We start from the raw sequence: 19,924 nt of genomic DNA, 5'->3' as shown, positions 1-19,924 counted from the left end.
ATGTGTATAGCCAGCATAGACTGGTGTTCTTTTATTATTATTAGAAAATTTATTGGAGAATCTTCATTAGACCATTTCAAATTTCTGTATAAGCTGTTGTGCCGTGATGCCAAAATCTCGAAAAGTCTATTGCTAAGAAAACGTAATCGATTGACTAATCCGTGCTACGTATTTGACAAACGGAAATGCATTCATTACACAGTGATATGGAGTTAGAAAGGAATAAAAACAGTATCAATATATTCATGCTACTATGTATTTGACTATGGGAATGCATTCATTCAACAGTATGAAAGGGCTTATCTATTTCTTTCTCAGTTGCAAGCTGCAAGCTCCTCGTTTACCAAGTCCTCACCAGCCCAGGTGTCCAATTTCTCCAATCTAACTTCCCAATTGATCTGTTTCTTAAGCTCATTATTTCTCTGATATCCAGAACCTTCTTCAGGTAATTGTGCCCTTGCTTGGTAGACTCGGCCTCGACCTTGACCTCCACTCTGGTTTCTTCCTTTACATCGTCACTTTCACTCATTGATTGAGAGATACCTTCATCTTGAGTCGATGTCCCACTAATGATGTTGCCTAGCATCTCAACCACTTCGCTCATTTTAGGACGGGACTTGGGGTTTTTCATTAGACATTTGTTTGCCAACGATGCTAGCTTCTGAGCAGATTTTATGCAATACTGTCCTTCAAGGCGAGGGTCTATGATAAGGTGAAATTTCTTTGAATCGGATATATAAGGTTTCACCCATTCCAGGAGTTTCTGCTCACTTCGAGGTAGATTTCTTTCTAGTGTTCGCCTTCCGGTGATGAGCTCATATAGAACCACCCCGAAGCTCCAAACATCACTCTTAGCGGTTAGCCTACCAGTTTGCACATACTCAGGGGCAGCATAACCTACCGTGCCAACAACCTTATAAACATGTCCAAAACAGCAAAATAAACAATTAAAAAATCAATCGATCCAACCTAAAAAGGCATCTCAGCATGATAGTTTGCCACTTTAGTTCTGGGGCATAAACAACTAAAACGTTATCATGACATCGAAAAAGAGTATTACGGATTTATAGACAAAGGGAATATCTTACTGATGTAGAAACATGGCCAAATCCTTCCAAAGGTCCTTGTCTAGCCAACCCAAAGTCTGAGAGCTTCGCATTGAAGTCCTCGTCTAGTAGAATATTCGATGTCTTAAAATCTCGAAATATTAGCTGCAGAAATCATGAAGGGAAACGCAAATTAAGAATATGATAAAAGCAAAATTATAGCAAAAACAGGCATATTGTCAAAACCAATGAATTAAACAATATATGAATGAAAATGAATTTGCTTGTCCTTAAAACAGTATACCTGGAAATCCATTTCTTCATGCAGGTAAGCCAAGCCCCGGGCAGCATCTTGAGCAATTTTCAATCTTATCAACCATGGCAATGGCAATGGTGCATGCATACGAGATAAGAGATGATCTTCCAAGCTTTTATTGCGCATAAGTTCATAGACTAAAAGTCTCTGAATCCCTCTCTCATCATCCTCTGCACAGTATCCCACTAATTTTACAAGATTCGGGTGCTTAACTACACCTAGAAATCTCACTTCATTGATCCATTCTTTATGCCCCTGAATACTAGCAAAGCAGAACAAATAAAACTATGATTCATAATCTGATAATAACAAATTTTAATGATTCGACCTACTTAATTTGTACAACTACATTGTTATGCAGTTCATAAGCAAGATTAAGCATCTCATAATTACGGATTATACACTTTGTTTTGCAATTAATTTGAACACACCAAAAAGTTGTACATTTCAACCAGATAATAATATGTGAAATGGAAAGGGATGGAACTATGCCTGGAAACCGTGACGATTTAGTTGTTTGATGGCGACATCTAGCTTTGAATCACGACCGTCGTTTGCTTCATCAGGAACCTTAACGACACCTCTGAAAACGCACCCAAACCCACCTTCACCGATCAAAAGAGCTCTACTGAACCCGCGGGTAGCTGATTTCAGCTCGGCGAATGAGAACACCCGCAGATCGTTAGCTCGACGCTGAGTCAGAAACTCGTAGAAACCACCCACTGCCGAGTAGTCAGAGGCCAAGTCCCTGGTCGACTCGGAGTCGAACTCAGAACGACTCGTGCCGACGCTGCTTGACGCCACGCTAAATGACCTCGTCCACGTTACCTTCGACGACACCCTAGAAACGGCACCGCCGCCGCCGCCATCGTCTCCCCCGTCTCGCCTCTCCCCGTTAGTGAAATGAAAACACTTCATAACTATAAGAGATGTAGAGTTTGGGAAACGAAAGAGCAAGAAGAGAAATTTTATGGGGTGAAATGGGAGGGGCGGGAGTTGATGAGCAGATAGTATGGAAGTTTGAATCTTTTGGGTTGGGTTTGTGTTCTTCTTCGGGAAGTTAAGGATGTTGTTGTTTAGGCATGGATTAATAAGAAACCAAAGTGGAAGAGATCACGAGGGCGATGGCAGAGTGTGGGGATGAGACCAGGAGATGCAGAGAGCTGTAAGAATCAGACAGTACGAGAGGGAACGGTCCCATTGTCCATTGAAGCTTTCGTTGCTTGAAAGTCCTAAAGGAGTTTGTTTGGGATTTATAGTGTTGTTTTTGGAGTTTGACTTCTTTCTTTTGAAGTCACGATTTATCTATCCTTTGTATTATTTTTAGCAGTGGGTATTTATTATAATAGGGTGAAATTGAGCGAAAAATTTTTGAGTAAATAAATTTTATTATATTATTTAAATTTAATTTGAATTTTTTTTAAAATTGAGTGAGGTAAAATAAAATTTGAGTTTAGTCGAATTGAATTGAATTGAATCAAGTAAAATATTTACATTAGATTAAAAAATTAAATATGTTGAATTAAATATAATCAATATCATTTTGGACCACGTAAATTTGAAACAATATATATTTGAAAGTTTTTTAAATTAAAATAAAAAAATACTGATAAACTTAATCATTAATCAACTTATTTAGGTCCTAAAATTATTATTTCTAAAATTTTTTATTTTTAAACTTTCTTTATATATCTTTAGAATTTTTGGAAATGTTTATATTTTTTTTAAAATATAACATTTGAAAATTTTATAAATATTTTGAATTTTTGAAAACTATTTTGATTTTTTTAATTTTTGTTGAGAGAGATCAATTTGTTCATTTTCAAACTTGCCAGGGACCAAAAAGGTATTTACACTAATTTTTTATTCAATTTGTAAAATTCAACTCGATTTGAACTCAAAACTCAAATTATTTATTCGAGTTAACTATAATAATTTGAATAACTTGATTCGATTAATTCAATATTTGAATTTATTTTTTCAATTTTTAAAATCAATTTGAGTTTTGCTCACTCTTAATTATTCTTTTTTTTTTTTAATTTTGATAGCTCAACTATTCTTTTAACTATTTCGATACTTCAAAAAAATCCAAAATCAATTCGATTGGAGATGGTTTGAAGATTTATGAAATATAAGTCTAAAAATGATAATTATTCGAAATTTAGTTGAATTTTATTTTATTTATTTTACAATAAATTTTAATTTTTGTGATATAAAAATAAAAAATTTATATTTAAAATAATGAAAGTAATTGTAAATTTTTTGAAATACTTTTTTAGAATTATTAATGAAAATTTTTATATTGTCAAATAATAGTTAAAAGTTATAAAATAAAACTTATTTTATTAAAATAAATCTAAAATTTTAAAATAAAAAAATTAATATGAAAAATAAAAAATTGAATCCAACTGTATCAAATTATGATAGATGGTTAAAAAATTTTAAAAAATTGATGGAATTGAACCATTATCCCCTAATTCCCACTAAAATTCTCTTGAATTTAAAAAAAAACAAAAAAGGGTCTAATTAGGATTTGTTTAACAGCTTGAATCTTGAAGGAATTTAAGAGAGAGTTTCATAGCAGAATCCCCTCTCGTCATTGTCAAATAAATGTTTTAACCAAAAGAACATCATGATTCGAGGGAGGGGAGAGGATACCTGAAAACTAGGAAGAGATGGGATCCATTTATATTTTATCCACCCAAATAGAGATTAGGTTTCCATTTCTAGCATTCCATCGAGAACCCATTTAATAAGCGAAATCCCCTCTTTGACACTATTCCAAGCCCTTAAAATAGATTCCTTTCATAAGACTTGCCCTTGGGGCATCCAAGTTTTTATGACTCTCCACATTTTTAGCTAGAAGTGTGGCTTTTTTTTTAAATTGATTCAAAAGTTTTTATATATTATAAAAATGAGTCATTTTTAAAATCATGAACTTAAATAGTAAATTTTGATATCTTTGTTGTCATTGTTGATACCAAACTGAAGTGTAATTATATAAAACGTTCATGAAACTAATGAATAAATTATTTTTTTTAAATTAGATGCAAAAAAGGGTGGTGCCTTAAATGCTGGCTCAACCAATTAAATCCTTTTAAACTTTTGGTTTATTTGAATAACCCTTAAAAAATATAAGAAAAAAAAATATTCTTCTCATTTTTTTTATTTTTTTAAAAACAATAAACTTAAAAGACTATATAAAATTCATATTCAAATTACCCAAATATATCTTAAATTTGAATAAGAATTTTATATAGTTTTTAAGTTTATTTTTTAAAAAATTAAAAAAAAGAGAGAAGAATTTGTTTTTGCTTTTTTTATATTTTTAAGAACTATTTAAATTTGATCTGAAAGGAGACAAACTTAACATGTAAGTAAATGAAAAATTTTAAAGATTAATCAGGTGTCGCAAGTGGGTGCCACCCATTTTTCATCCAATCTAAAAGGATAATTGCTTCATTAGGTCCCTGAACGTTTTGTATAATCACACTTCAATTCAATACCACCAATGGCAACGACGACACCCAAAAAAATATAATTTTTAAAACCTACCAATGATTGGCCTATTATGAAGGGTGGTGCTACTACTGAGAATAACAGCAATGAGGTTCACTATTCAAAACGGATCATTTACGTATATAATTTTATAAATAGATTATTTTCGTAATTAATAAAGAATTTTAGGTCAATTTTTAGAAAAACCCTAGAAATGTCCTATTAAAGTCTTAAAAGTCTTTAAATCCCATGCCTCCACTTTTTTTTTCCTTGTTAATTTGTGTTCGTTGTCCATATCACCCCACCAAAACCCATAAAAAAGTGTGTTAAGTTAATTGCGTTAGGGTGGAAAGGTGTTATACTATAGTGAAACAAGATTTTGCGAAGAGACGGTGAAAAAGAAGATTGGAATAGATTTTAGAAAACAAGTATAGTGATAAGTGTTGGTGATGAAAGTGAAAAATACAATGGTTGTAGAAATAATATTAAGAGAGTTGCAAAGATAAATTTTATCGTACTTGAATTTGCCAAATAATTAAAAAATGTGGTAAATTAAACGTTTAACTCTCTATTAATAAACTTTAGGAAAAAGTTACCATAAGAAAATAAATGCAAAAATAGTGGATAATGGAAGTGGGAGAGATGACTTGAATGTGGACAATGGAAGGTAAGTTATAAAGATGCTAGGTATAATGATAGTTACACAATGTTACACTCACATAAAATATTTTGGCAACAATGGTCTTAAGTGCAAACACACTGTTTGTTCAATAAAGAGGTAAAAGAAAAAGCACTTGTATTCTAAAGAACTCAACTTAACAATATCCTTACCTAAGTCTTTAAATTATGTTCTCTAAGACATTCTAAAAGTGAGACAACCCATGAATCCTACTAATCTTTCAAGGTTAGCTCTAAAGCATTCTCAACATAGTGTTGTTTCAAATGATAATTATTCTCAAAAAATATTCCTATAAAAAATGAAATTTCTCGAAACTACTATTAATAGAAACATTAATAACCAAAAGCAAATATCTATAAAAAATCTGAGATAAATAAAAATAAATTTTCTAATAAAAAATCTCTGTTCTTGCTTATGAGAAAATTTTCCTTTTTATTTTTCTTTTTCCTTTCTAAACTTTAAAATGAACTCGATCGAAATTCCAATTTACTTTGACCACTAATGGTAGAAAGACCAAAAGAAATTACGAGGGTTGATGGATACCGTCACTAAAAGTTGTTGAAAGTAGTATTTTAAACTCAATCCCCTGTACCATGTTAAAAAGAAAAGAAAAATTGAAAATTTGTGTATAACAAATTTTTTGTTCTTGTAGCTTCTTGATGATCAAACTGTTACTTTTTTACGTCATTTTCACCCAAATTTATACTTTCAACACTTTAAATTTTTTAGCAAATAAAAATATTCAACAAGAAAAATAAAAAGAAGAAGAAGAAGAAGAAGAAGAAGCTAAGCGTTGAACATGGAAAGCTTGGATTAAATTGTGTAAGTTATTGTTTGGGACTTGTTAGCTTTTAATTTATTAGTAAAAAAACTATTCATAAATTGAATGAATGTGACTAAATATTTTAATATTTGTAAAAGAAGTAAATTGAAGGAGTCAAACCCGAACATAGCTAATGTGAAAACATGGTTTTCTTTTGTCCTCTCTTTGAACAAATTACATGTGTTCCACCTTGATTGGGTTCTGTGTCACTAAAGTAAATGTCTATGACTATTTTGGCAATTGCATTCAACCACTTTCGCTGCCCTAATTTGATTTCTATGATCTTTTAATTATCACAAGTAGACAGATTTTATTTAATGCATATATATATATATATATATATATTCAAAGAGATATTAGCGTAAAAATAGTAGTGTCAGTAAAATTAATTATTGTAACTTAAGAAAAAAATTTAAACACATCATACTAGAGTTAAATGATCATCTAAAATGACCCTAAAACAAGTAATTTAATAGATTCATACACAAATAATATATCAAATAAAAACCTTAATTAGGTACTATATAGTTAATATTATGCAATTATGAAGGGTTCACATCTATATAGAGGTATTTATGGATTTAATTCGGTATTAACACATTTTATGTTTGTCTAAGTCCGGTTTAAAATTTTGTCCAAACCCTTCAATATTTGTAAATGGCTAAACCAAACTTATTTTAAATCCATCCCAGATTATTTTTAAAAAAATTTAAATATATATTTATATTATTTTTATTTTTATATATAGATACCTTTAACAATTTTTAATGTTTACGTTATAATACTAGTATTATATACTACAACAAATTTAATTTTCATGTGTTATAAATTATATAACATAAAAAATAACTAACTTAAAAATGGATTCACCAGACCAGACTTGGACCTTAAATGTTCAAACTAAATTTTGATCTATATTTTAAACAGGCCTAATTTTTTATTGAAGACCATTTTTTGAGGTTTAATAATTAAAATCATATTATTAATAGCAGTATACTAAATATAAAACCATAATGAAAACTCATTAATTTACTAAACTTGTGTTTTTGGAATTAAAAATTAGGATGCCGCACAGCTAATTTACTAAACTTAAAATGCCGGTGTTTCTCTGTTATTTTTCTTTTTTTATGTAATTGGAATTTGATCTTTTTTACCTAACTTTTTGAACTGTGTTTAATCCATTTGAAAATCGTTGTAATTTTTTGATTAATTCAAATAATTCTAGCTTAACATAATGAATTTTAAATATTTTTAATTTTTATTTATTGGAAATTTGGGCTCAATTTTTAGATGTTTTTGATAGAAAAAATTGCCAATTTTCACCAAAATCTAACTTGTTTGACTATTTTAATTTAATAATTAGATTTTATAATCACAACATTTTTTTTATTTTGTAGAAATTCAACGAGAAATACATACATCACTATTGTAGGAACCAAGTTTGAAATTTTATTTTTCAGATAAATTTTTTTTTAGTCGGCAGCTTGTGATTCACATTTGTTGGAACGACATGTCTCAAAATTCATTAAGTAGGACAGTTAATTGGAAATGATTGTAATGAAAAACGAATTCCGCAAGCAAGAATTATGTTGATGTGAGGAACGATGGGTCCGCTGTTTAAGCAAACAATAATTATTTTTTTTTAAACAAGCAAAGCCCTTGAATCGAGTTTTAGATAAGTCTTGTATTTTGATACATTAATATAACATTATTTTTTATAAATAATAATTTACTTAATTTTAATAAGTTTTTGTCTAACACTAGTTAAAAAATCATTAAAATTTATCATGTAAATTATATTTTTGTCAATTGAGAATTAAGATCAAGATAAGTTTGATGTATTTTAAGATCATAGTAGTCATTAAAAGTAAATTTTTATTTCATTTATACTTTCTATGTCTATAAATATAGATTTTGAAGTAACATCTTTATTGATCAATAAAAAATACGTTCTCTTTTGATCTCTTTATCATTTATTTTATAACAAAATATAATTAATTAATAATAATAATTGTGAAAATAAAACAAAAGAAAAAGTGTGAGACGTGAATATACTAATAATAGTTGCAAGGGACATTTATAATAATTCGATTTCACCTAAAGTGGGAGCTCAATCAATTGTTGGAAACCTTTTAATTTTACATTTATTTCAATAAAAGTTGCGTGATTTGTAAATGTGAGTTTTATATGGATGAAAGGTAGTGATTTGATGAAGCTAAATTATGTTTGAATATATGGTGAATCAGTTAGCCGGTAACTTCACACAAAGGGAAGAAGAACATCATTAGCAAGGAGCAGCTTGAGGTGTGTAATATAAGCCCACTCCTTATCCCTTCTAATTATGGGGGATTCAACTTAGGGGATCTGTATCATTTTCAAAATCTTATAATCCAGGCCCCTAGTTGGGCTCATAATTTCTTCATTAGGCTTGGTTTATTGGGCCATCCTTTCCATTTCTCTTATAATGACAGAAACCAGGCCCTGCCTTATTTATTGTCTTGCCAGCACCCTATTTCCCATTGTGTAGCTTGCTTGCTTTTCTGCCACTAAGATCGCCCCTCTGCCCTGTATTATTTGTAGTTGATATGGTAGTTGCATTAACAGCGTATCATAATAAATACACCAATTACGCTACAATCTGAGGCTGAGACAAGAATGCTTTAGCATGAAAAGTTGATGGGTATATGTATAATATGTCATTCTTTTGCTCCAAGGTCGCTCTGTCATTTTTCATTATTTTGATTTTGCCATCTTTCCTACGTACATTATGAGAGGGGCAACCTTGGAGGAAATTAAAGCATCTTAAGATTGACACGAGCTAGCATAAGGTTTATTTTCTATCCTTATATTCATCAGTAGTACTAATTAAGAAAGTGGATCCACTTTTTAATTTACTTCCTATGTCGGGAGAATCTCACACTCAAATCATTGAGCTTGGCTTGATGCTAAACAAGTGCTGGAGCAAAAGATACACAGCATAATGAAAGGGCAATTTGAAGTAATTAATGCAGCATATGAAACGGGATGGGATGAAGAAGGAACAGGTATAAGGAAGGCAAAATTAATGAAGAATTAAAGGTTGCCCGAATGGTTTTAATCACTTTTTAAGTATATGTTATATTCTTCCTTTTCTTAGGATATATTACTATTTTTTTGGTCTTGCCTTGTTAATGTAGCATGCGTAAAACATTGGGTCACTTGTCGTAGTTCCATCTTCAAGCTAGAAAGAAATATATCCCATCAGTTACTGAAAGAAAGAACCATGCAGGGCCAGGGTTGCATGAGGTCTAAAGTAACACTGATATACATGTACACACACTGAATACTACTTGCATGAATTGCTTAAATAGTTGTAGATAATTAAGTGAGATAGGAGATTTAGAAAATGCATGTCCGTAAATTTTCATTTGGAGCACATAAACATGATTTCTTGATCATGCATGGAATCTGAGCATAGCATACATGTATGTTGTATTTGGAAAGTAATCTCTTTGTTTCAGAGTTTGAAAGATTTTGTCAACCACACACCTTCCAAATTGCAGCCAAGACAAAACAGTCTGAAGGTAGCAGAGCAATGTTCATTCACAGAAAATGATGGAAATTTCAAGGTATTTTATGTTTTGCTGGCAAAACAATTCCAAGTATCCACTCCTCACTTTTGTTCAAGGTGTAAAAACAAAGAAAGGGTGAGCTCAACTACATTCAACATTGTCTCTCGCGTTGTACTACTTACGCTAGTATTATCTTGTTATTTAACTTTCAAGTTTGTTTTGCTCCTCTTCGTTCAAACATCTGCCTTTATTCTTACAGAAAGAACACCGGCTGCTGTCCCAACTCACCACCGCCGTTTCAGAGATGAATTGAGTACATACCAAGTAGAAGGTAAATGGTACCTGAACTATGGAATTTCAAGTAAGGCAACGTTGAATTTACTGAACAAATTTTATGCTAGAAGGATAATATTATCTGCAAAAACGAAACATTTTAGATAATAATAAGAAAAAAAGTTTTGAAAGAAAACTCAGATCGAGAGGCAATTTCTATAATTGGTTGTGTTGTTGGGCTCTGAAATTAGCAGGCCAATGATTCATGATACTCCCATTTTTCGTATGAATTAAAGTATCCATAGGCCCAATGATTAGAACTTTAATGATTAGAACTTTACATATTATTGAAGAAAAGAAATAGATAAAATAATGTAACTTAAAATTGCTAAAAAATGATAGATTAAATATAAAATTCTTTTAAAAAACAATAATTTAGGTATTGTAAACCAATGTGTAAGATGAAAAATGAATTGCAAGGTTCTTATCTTTATTAAACCATGTTACCGTCTCATTATCACAGCACAAATAATTAAAGGAATTATTAATGTGAGTAATTTTAAACCAAAGGGAGCCCACATAAATAAGGCTTAAACCAAGATTTAGAAGAAAAAAGGACCCAAAGCCTTTGCCTTGTTAATTTTCTCTTCCTTATTTCTAGGTTAAAAAGACGAGAATCCAATGATCTTTTCCACTCAAAACCAACAAGAAGGAGGGTGTATTTTGCTATTTGTCTGGTCTTCATGTATTTTATCCTATAAATTATTTTACCCAACATATTTTATATACTAACAGGTGCATTTAAGAAAGACAACCAACCCCATTAGGGCATACATATAGTAGGCCCACACCCCATGTCCTCGAGCTTTGGTTCTACCAAGATTTGCAAATGCATTGGACACTTGACTGATGTGACCTCCGAATATGAATTATGGAATTATTGGGCAAGGTTTCTTCGCTTGAAGGAATAAAATTTAATGTTCCTTGCAACTTTCCTTTATACTTGAATGAAATAAGGGAATTTTTTATTTTTTTTGCTCTAGTAAGTCCAAAAATATTTCTTTCCAAAATGTTGGCTTTTATATTTTATAATTATTATTCGAGCCAAATTATTTTTAATAAATAAATTATAATTTGAAGTTCATAAAATTTCAGATGTTGTACATGAAAAAGGAAATTCATTAATTTCCCATTAATCTAATAAGAACGAGAAAGCAATATTTTTGTTGTTAAATAATTGAATGACAAAAAGCAAGATGCTCTATTTGCTTTGAGAAACTAACAAGAAATTCCCCCAAGAAAGTGGCAATAATTGGGAATCCATAAATAATATCCATTAAAGTGCTTCATGATTCTATCCAAACCCTGCTCCATTTTACATAAGACCATAGCTAATGAAGCTACGACACTCCGTATTCAGTAAAGCCATTAACTTTCGGATTATAGCGCTAACTAGAAATTGGAGAGTATAAGAATTTGTAGATATACGACGTCAAACATAATGAAAGTTACGATATCTCGACTTATGTAAATATATTTTAAAAAAACCCTACTTCCTAACATATTCAAATAGGAAACAAACCAAACATTTATATATATTTCAACTCAACTATACTAAGGCAAATAGTATATAACATTATATAGCCTCGTTAAACTAACTGGTAACGTTTTGGCTGTGGGCTACAGTCTTGTGCAGCCGTATCAGTCTTTTTCCCTTACATATTTGCCCTTCGTCTCTTTACCACTTAAAAGGGTCAATACTGGTTAAAAAAGTCGAAACCCAAAAGGAAAGAAGTAGAAATGGAAATGGATCATGGCGGGGAACTTGTATTTTTTTTCGTTTTTACTGCTAAAGTTTTTTTCACTCTTGGGGTTAATAAGTTTTTCTTTTGCAAATTGGTTCTTCCTTCCTCCAAATCGTCAAAAAGAAAAATAATAAAACACATATTTATCAAACTCTGAAATTCTTGCCGGTGAATGTTTGACCAAACTGCCAATGGGCGGGAACGATGTTCCAAGAGGTGGAAGTGCGCCTGTCACTGCCTGTGACCCTGAAAGAGAGTGACTGACCAACAAGAACGGCGTTTGATTGCCAGTTCTGACCCCAGTTTCGGCTCATGCTCATCCAACCAGTCCTTGATCCTTTCACGCTAACCTTCACAAGATCCCCTGCACCCGCCACGTTCGAGATCAAAACCAAGTTGAAGTAACGGAAACCGTTGATAGTGAACCTGATCCCTCCCCTCTTCCGGCATGGCACCCTACGTAATTTATTAAAATATAAAAAAAGAGAGTAATGTTAGCATAAAAAGCGGAGCAGATTGTAAGTGTGAAACACACATTTAGTCAACAAGACAAGACCACATTTGTTTATTTATTTCAATGTTGGGAAAAAGAGCCTTAAACTCTTCGGACTTTGTAAACTTTGCTGTCTTTTGTGATTTCATGGTCAAAACATACATTTGGTCTTGTTTGGAATTAATTAATTGCATTGCAGTAGGCATGGTGTTGTTTAATGAAATCAGTTAACTTTGACAAATAAAACAAATGTAGTGAGGTCCAAGAGAAAAAGAAACAGAGCACATACCGGCGGTAAGAAACAGGAACGATTCCTGCACGGTACTCAGCAATCTTAAGGAACATGGGCATGGCGAGGTCAAAGTGAGAGCGAGGAGGGTTGCACCAGCCGCCATTGTCGTTTGGGAGAGCGTAGTTTGGGGGGCAAAAGTTGGTTGCCGTGATGAAGATGGAAGGGCTTCCGGAATGGCACCATTTTGGATCACTTGCGCACTTTATCTCAAAGCAAGCACCGCAGCTTAACCCATTGTTGAACAATGCTGTGCTCAAGGCTGCCGTGTTAACTCCGTAACCTTGGCTGTACAAGTTTCCATATCCACAAGCTCCTCCTGCAAATCATTTATTAAAAAATAATTAGTGGATAAATTAAGGTCATAATGTAGCTCAGTTGCTACTTTTAAGTCTTTTTCAAGTAGGAAATGTGAAATGAGGATTTGGGTTTTTCATTATAGCCATAAATGTAGGTTCGCTTTTTGAAAGCTAAAATGAACACAGAAACTTTTAAAGCATTATCTGAAAATGGGGAAGAAATAAGGCAAACACAGGGGCTGAAAAAGGAAGATACCCATGGTGCCAGAGGCATCAGAGCCGCCGTAGAAGGTAGCATGTGCATTTTGCCATGCCCCACCGGAGTAAACTCCTGGAATTCTTGCCTCAGCCATCCACATTGATGAGATAAAACCCACAATAATGCACACTGCACCTGCAATACCCATTTTTTCCCTTCTTCAGTTACTCAAACTCTACTCTTTTTTTCCTAATAAACAAAAAGGAAGATAGGGCTGAGACTTGAGAGATTTAAGGCAGATGGAGGGAGGGGGGCTCTACTTAAAGAGAGGGTCTAAGCCTCTAAGGAGGGTAAGATAGAGGGGTCCATTATTTGGAAATTTCAAACAAATCATTAATGTTGCTTTTGTAAAATAAAAATAAAAATTCCTGTAACGCCAAAATTTTCTTCTTCTAAACTTACAACACGAAAAATTGTAGTATTAAAAAAATTGATATATTTTATTATTTATAATTAGTTATTATAAATAATGAAAATTAAAGTTTATTTATTTTATGATTTAAAAGTAAAATAAGGAAATAGGTGTTATTTAATTATACTATCCATAAGGGTTAATGTGCTATTTGTTATTTGAGTTTTATTTTAATGTTTAATTTAGTATTAATTTTTTGTTTCAATTTGGTAATTAAATAACTTTAATGTTAAATTTAGTATCTAAATCAAAAGGCATCATATGGCTCAATAATCATATGACATAGATATTCGTTAAAAAATATAAGTAAATAACTAAGAAAAAATATTTGAATACCAATTTAAACATAGAAAATAAACTTAAATGTTTAATTTAGAAAAAAAACCTCAAGTATCAAATTAAAAAAAATTAAATATTAAAATCAAACTTAAATATCAAAATTTTAAAAAAATTAAATACTAAATAAACTAATAACCCTATCTAAAATACGAAAAAGGGGTAGCGTGATGAACGGCTGTGATTTGAGAACCCGACAGAAAGATTTGGAGGGTATGAGATGGACCCATTCAGATAACAAAAAAAAAAAAACGAATATTTAATGTAACCCAACTAGAAAACACATTGCAAAGCAAAGCATCCAACGTGTGGAGTGGGACCCACTTAATCCCGCAATTATTGGCCCGTATTACACGAAATCTCGAGCCACTACCGCCCACACTTGATTCCTGCTCTTAATGCCGTGCTATCGGTTTTTTTCAATAAATTCCTTTTTCCTTTAATTAATTCATTCCTATTATTTTCTTCTAATCAACGTGCATGTTAGCCATGCAATTTATATTCAAAATACCTTCTTTTTTTTCACAACGTAATTTTGATCATTTGTCGGTTCATGTTCGTTTAGATTAAAAATAATTTTAAAAAATTTTAAAATATATTAAAATAATAAATATTATCTTGAAATTAGTATTATTAATATACCATAATGCTTTTTGAACATTCAATTGTATATATAAAATTTGGTAATCTTTTAGTTATAAAGTTGCTTTAAAAAAATTCAAAGATGGAATGCTTATTGAACAAATTAGCTAGAGTGAAGTATGACCAAATTTCAACTGTATTTTGTTAATATTCTATTTAGTAATTATTTTTTAGGCATCCATCCGTCTGCTAAAAAAGAGAATAGAAAGTTACCTCAATTCACTCAACATGTCTTAATTATTATTATTTTTTCTTAAAACATTCTTGGTCATTATTGTAATTTGCAATTCAAATGGTCATGTACTTTTATGACTTTAGAAAACGTAATTTTGATTAAGTATTAAAAAAGAATGTGTTATTTCAATAAATATTAAAAATAAGAATGCGTAAAGCTTCGCCTGCAATTTTTATAGTATTGCTATGTTTAATATTTTTTTTAAAGTAATAAACGGGCATAATTCATTCCGGTAATCTAAATATGGTTAAAATTTTTATTGATAATGAGTTGGAGGATTTAAGTATCACAATACTTAAGAGAGTCCCATGAGTTTTGAGATTTGAAGGATAATGGTGAATTAAGTATATACTTGAAGAAGATAACATAGTTGCGGATCATTTGACCAAGTTAAGTTTAGCATGGAAGTTAAGTTTATAGATTTTTGATGCTATTCCAAATGAAGTTTTAAGGATCTATAACAAGGCAAAGCGAGAGATATTTTCGAACAATTTATTTGATGTAATATTGTTGTTTTATCTATCATATAAAAAAAGATAAAAAAATTTCTAGACAATTAATAATAATCTTGAATACGAAAGAGTGGTATAAATAAAAATCTCTAAAATTCAAATAATAGTAATATCAAAAAAATTAGAACGTGTGAATTAACTTACTAAAAAAAAAGGCCCAAACATAGTGTTTTTGACCAAAAATTAAATTGTTTTCTTTTGACAAATAGAAAGGAAAATAAAATTAAAAACAGACTTTTAATTAACTCCTTTAAAGAAATTGAAATATTAATTACTTTTAGCATGTAAAATTTCGTTTGTTTTGTTTCATACATTTATAATATATATATGTATTTGTGTTTTTAAATTTTTTTATATATTATAATACTAATCGAATCGTTTCAAGTACACAAATTACAGTCAGTAAGGCCAAATGAAATTGGGTGAAAAGTAAGGGATGCGTGAAGTGCAGCTTTTGGGAGGTGAGGTGAGTCATTTCTAAAACATGACAACATCCCATCCCATGACTCTTGCAGTCGGCTTCCGCTTTTATTTTTTATTTTCCCAGCCATGTGCGCGCCACAAAGGATCCTATTTTTTCAAAAATTACTTCGTTGACGTGGATCAATAATACTTTTCCGCGTAATGTAGGGTAAATATGGTAGGGATTCGACGTGAACAGTGGCAAGACCCGGCCTGATGTTAGGGTTATTATTGCGTCTGATTAGAGCGTGCTTCTCACTCGCTAATCCCCACTATGGGATTTGCTAATTCTACTTTTCTTGATTCATTCGCCTCCCCAAAGTCAAAATTTATAGAGAAAGTTCCCAAAATAAAAACCATACATGTCTATTAATAATTGATTTTTTGTGTGTGTGTACATACGTTTTAAAACATCGAAGGTATCCTACCTAATATTTGGAAATTTACGTCTGACCGTACAAATTAATATTACCTAATTAAATAATTAAGGGAAGAAGAAGAAGAAGAAGAAGAAGAAGGAAAGGGTCAGAGGTTGGTACTTCATATATGTTGAGTGGGAAATGAACAAATTAGTTTTGGCATTACTACATATAAATTGACCTTTAAAATTGTTTACATAAAATTTACTTTCATGTCTTCGAGTCATATGGGAGACAGTTGTAACTAACACGATGGATTAGGTGGGACTTTTGGATATATAGTATTGGGAACATGCCACTTTAGCTGACTTTGATTTCCAATTTCCAATTTCCAGATTCATAACTTCGAATATTTTTTCTTATTTAAGATAGCTTTGGCTGCTGGAAATTGGGATATGCCCTTGGTCTTGGGTTAATTAGTGGCAATGCCATTTGACCAATTGGAATTCATTTGCATTAGTTGCGGTGCATGTATTCAAATTAAACAACAACAATGCCTTGGCCCTCTTCATCCTTCCCCTTTCATTTGTTTTGGTGAATTGTTCCTTACTCATGTTCCTGTATTTAATGTACGGAGAGAGAGAGATGTTGACATTTCAAATTCCCTTTTAAGAAAAAAACTATATATTTTCAACATTCAACAACACTTCGAAATCATTTACTATATACATATATATATTCCATTAAAGAAATTTTGAAGAATTGTGATTGCTGTACTTTTTTCCATTTTACGAGTACATACGTAGATGTATTTATGTGTCCTACACTCTTTTCTAATCTAAATAACATTGTTAATGTTGCCAAAGAGGCATGGATATTGTTGGCTAAAAGTAGAAGCTTTGGGTCCTTCATTTAGGGGCAGCCGACCATAGCTGCTTTTAAAATTAAAAATTATGCATTAAATTTTGATTTAATTATTGTAAAAATATAAAATTATAAACTAGTATAATAGTAAAATTATATTTTGAGTTTTTTGAACTATCTTTAGTACCAAAGCTCAACTTCCATCGTTCGCAATTGCGATATATAAGTCTCTAATTGCAACGTGAGGATGTGTAGTGGATAAGTTCTTTTCGATTTTTTTATTCGTTATGTTTTACACTAATCTAATTTCACGTTTTAGTTGTTTGGACATATATTTATATGTTTCCATTCCTTTTTATAAAGAACAAGGTATATAATTAATTTCTTCCACGTTTTTGCAGAAAATAAAAGCTTATCACCTATTATTTGTATTATTCGTACTTGAGAAGTACAGGGGTAAGGTGATACGGATGCATATTCTCATTCATTTGTGTGGGATTAGATTTAGGAAGTTTCATGTTTATGTTAGCCAATATGTTACAACTGTGCATAACGTGCAATCACATGGAATATTAATTTCAATGCTTTAGAAGATGGTTTGAAAAGGGCATTGGAAGAAGGGGATAATTTTAAAAAATCACATGCATTTTGTCACGTATATATGAGAAAGTTGAGCTGAAGGAACAAGGAAAGGCCATGAAGCTGTAGCAAAGCGGAGGTGAGATACTTGAGAATGCATGTCGACGAAAAGATGGATAATAAAGGCGTTAACATGTTTGGGCTGTAGGAGACTTGGCAAGGGGACAAATTAATGTTTTGCCCCCACAGTACCTATCCTTGTCTATGGTCCTTTCACTACATGACATCTTTCCATGTAGCAATAAGCCCTTCGATGCTTCATCTCTATTGTCTAATTTTCACAACTATCAACCACCTTTTAATTTCCAACATATCGGGTGTCCAAAAGTTACTGTACAACTGAAAAAAAAATTAATTTTTAACGTATTTTTATACAATAAATGTTAACTTTATTTCAAATTGGGTTTATTTGAATCATTTTAATAATATAGAGATTAAATTGATTCATTTAATAATGGAGCGATTAATTTGATCTGGTCCCTATAATACAACAACATTCTAAATACATTTATACTGAGGCATTGATTTGTCAGCTTGGTAGATATATGATGTAATATATAGCTTGGGTTGTATAGCCTATCATGGAGAATATAATTCGCCACATTCGCACATTATGATCATATATTCATTTGCGTGTGGCTTAGACATGAAGCAAACATGTTCAATTTGGCAATTCATGCTTTTTTATATAAACCTTTTTTCATATTCATATATGTACACAAGGAATATACGTAGTTCATTAATTGAGATTAAGAACAAGTTTGGGTTTTGATCTTTGAATACCTAATGGATTAAAGGTAAAGCTTAAAAAAGTCGATCATATCATTACTTGGTTATGTTTGTTGTATTTCTAATTTTATTGTAAAATTTTAAACTCATTGATTATGTTTGGGACAACTTAAACATTTCACTGTTAATCTGGTTTTATGTCCCAAAACAACTAATTATGTCATTTTTTTTTTCGAAAAAAGAAGAAGATTGAAGAACTAAAATGAAGTTATAATTAGTGTTTTCCAAAGCTGGCATGCATGGGATGTCCATCAAAGCACATGCTTGGTCTTTGTCAAACCGTTGGTTGGGTGTAGGGGCCATTCTTTTTTTTTTTCCTCCCAAAATCATGCAATCTATTCGGATGAAACTTTGCATGCTTTGAGGGGGATAGTTTTCAGCTTTACGCAATCTCTCTCCCATGGGAATATATAATAAAGCTTTCTAAATGTTTCACAAGCAAGCAAAACACGGCATCATATTTTTTCTTTCTTCCCATATATACCTTCATCATGCATATGTATGTACTTAATCATTGACCACTTGGACTATTCCTCTCCTTTTTTTGTTCTTTACAAGGCAATGTTGTCGTAGATTTTTCTATTGATTAGTAAAGAGCAACTACCCTAACTAACTTAACCTACCTCTCCTAAATTATATAAGGAAAAGGTATGGAGAGTCCAACTTCTAAATTTAATATAATTATTTTTATAAAACGGGAAATTCAAACACTAACTATAATTTCTGAGATAATAATAATGAGTTGGACAAAACAATAATGGCCAAAACCACCAAAATCGGACAGTTGCTATTGAGTTAGAGAAGTGTGGAGTAAATCACGGCCACCAATACCTTTTCTTTGCCAAGTGGAAACATAAAACTGTTTTAAATTCGGAGGAACAGCTTGGATTGTGTTGAGCTGTTCATATGCAAATTTTAAAAGTGAGTTTGGAGCAATGGGCGGTGGTTGTAAATATCTTTGAATTAGAAAATACAATTGCATAAACAGAGCGATTTATTATGCTCAACTGCTATTGAATGCGCTCTTCATATCCATTTTCTTGTAATAGAATCCTTTCATTAAAAGCTTCACCATCAATTTTGATGGGTATAACCTCTCTATTTAATAACCCATTAAACAAATTTTCACTAACATTTTTATAACACGAGTACATGGAGAGGAGGATCTCAAGATTATCGGGTTTGGCTCTCGAGACTTAAATTCAGTCCGAATTCAACAAATCTGCTCGAAAACAGCTCAAAACTTGTTAGAATTGCACACGAGACCCCAACTTGCAGATACCGAGATTCAAACTCAGCAAAGCTTCGAGTTTGTGTACTTGTCAAGTTGAATACAATATTGA

At 31.4% G+C, this 19,924-nt stretch overlaps 2 protein-coding genes across 2 annotated transcripts; both read right to left on the bottom strand.

Annotated features, from left to right (window-relative positions):
- Positions 1–171: 171 nt before the first annotated feature.
- Positions 172–2,630, bottom strand: LOC107959116 (serine/threonine-protein kinase PCRK1). The gene is made up of 4 exons (XM_016895094.2): positions 1,855–2,630; positions 1,351–1,617; positions 1,089–1,211; positions 172–913 (listed from the first exon to the last, which is right to left on the bottom strand). Exons 1-4 carry the CDS (start codon positions 2,278–2,280, stop codon positions 341–343), a joined length of 1,389 nt encoding a protein of 462 aa, XP_016750583.1. The 5' UTR covers positions 2,281–2,630; the 3' UTR covers positions 172–340.
- A 9,126-nt stretch (positions 2,631–11,756) lies between these two features.
- Positions 11,757–13,653, bottom strand: LOC107959120 (expansin-A4). Its single transcript, XM_016895097.2, has 3 exons — positions 13,329–13,653; positions 12,774–13,092; positions 11,757–12,447 (listed from the first exon to the last, which is right to left on the bottom strand). Exons 1-3 carry the CDS (start codon positions 13,477–13,479, stop codon positions 12,138–12,140), a joined length of 780 nt encoding a protein of 259 aa, XP_016750586.1. The 5' UTR covers positions 13,480–13,653; the 3' UTR covers positions 11,757–12,137.
- Between the last annotated feature and the right edge of the window lie 6,271 nt (positions 13,654–19,924).

This window comes from Gossypium hirsutum, chromosome A05, assembly GCF_007990345.1.
Source record: "Gossypium hirsutum isolate 1008001.06 chromosome A05, Gossypium_hirsutum_v2.1, whole genome shotgun sequence".
NCBI lineage: Eukaryota > Viridiplantae > Streptophyta > Magnoliopsida > Malvales > Malvaceae > Gossypium > Gossypium hirsutum.
This window is presented reverse-complemented; position numbering and strand designations above follow the sequence as displayed.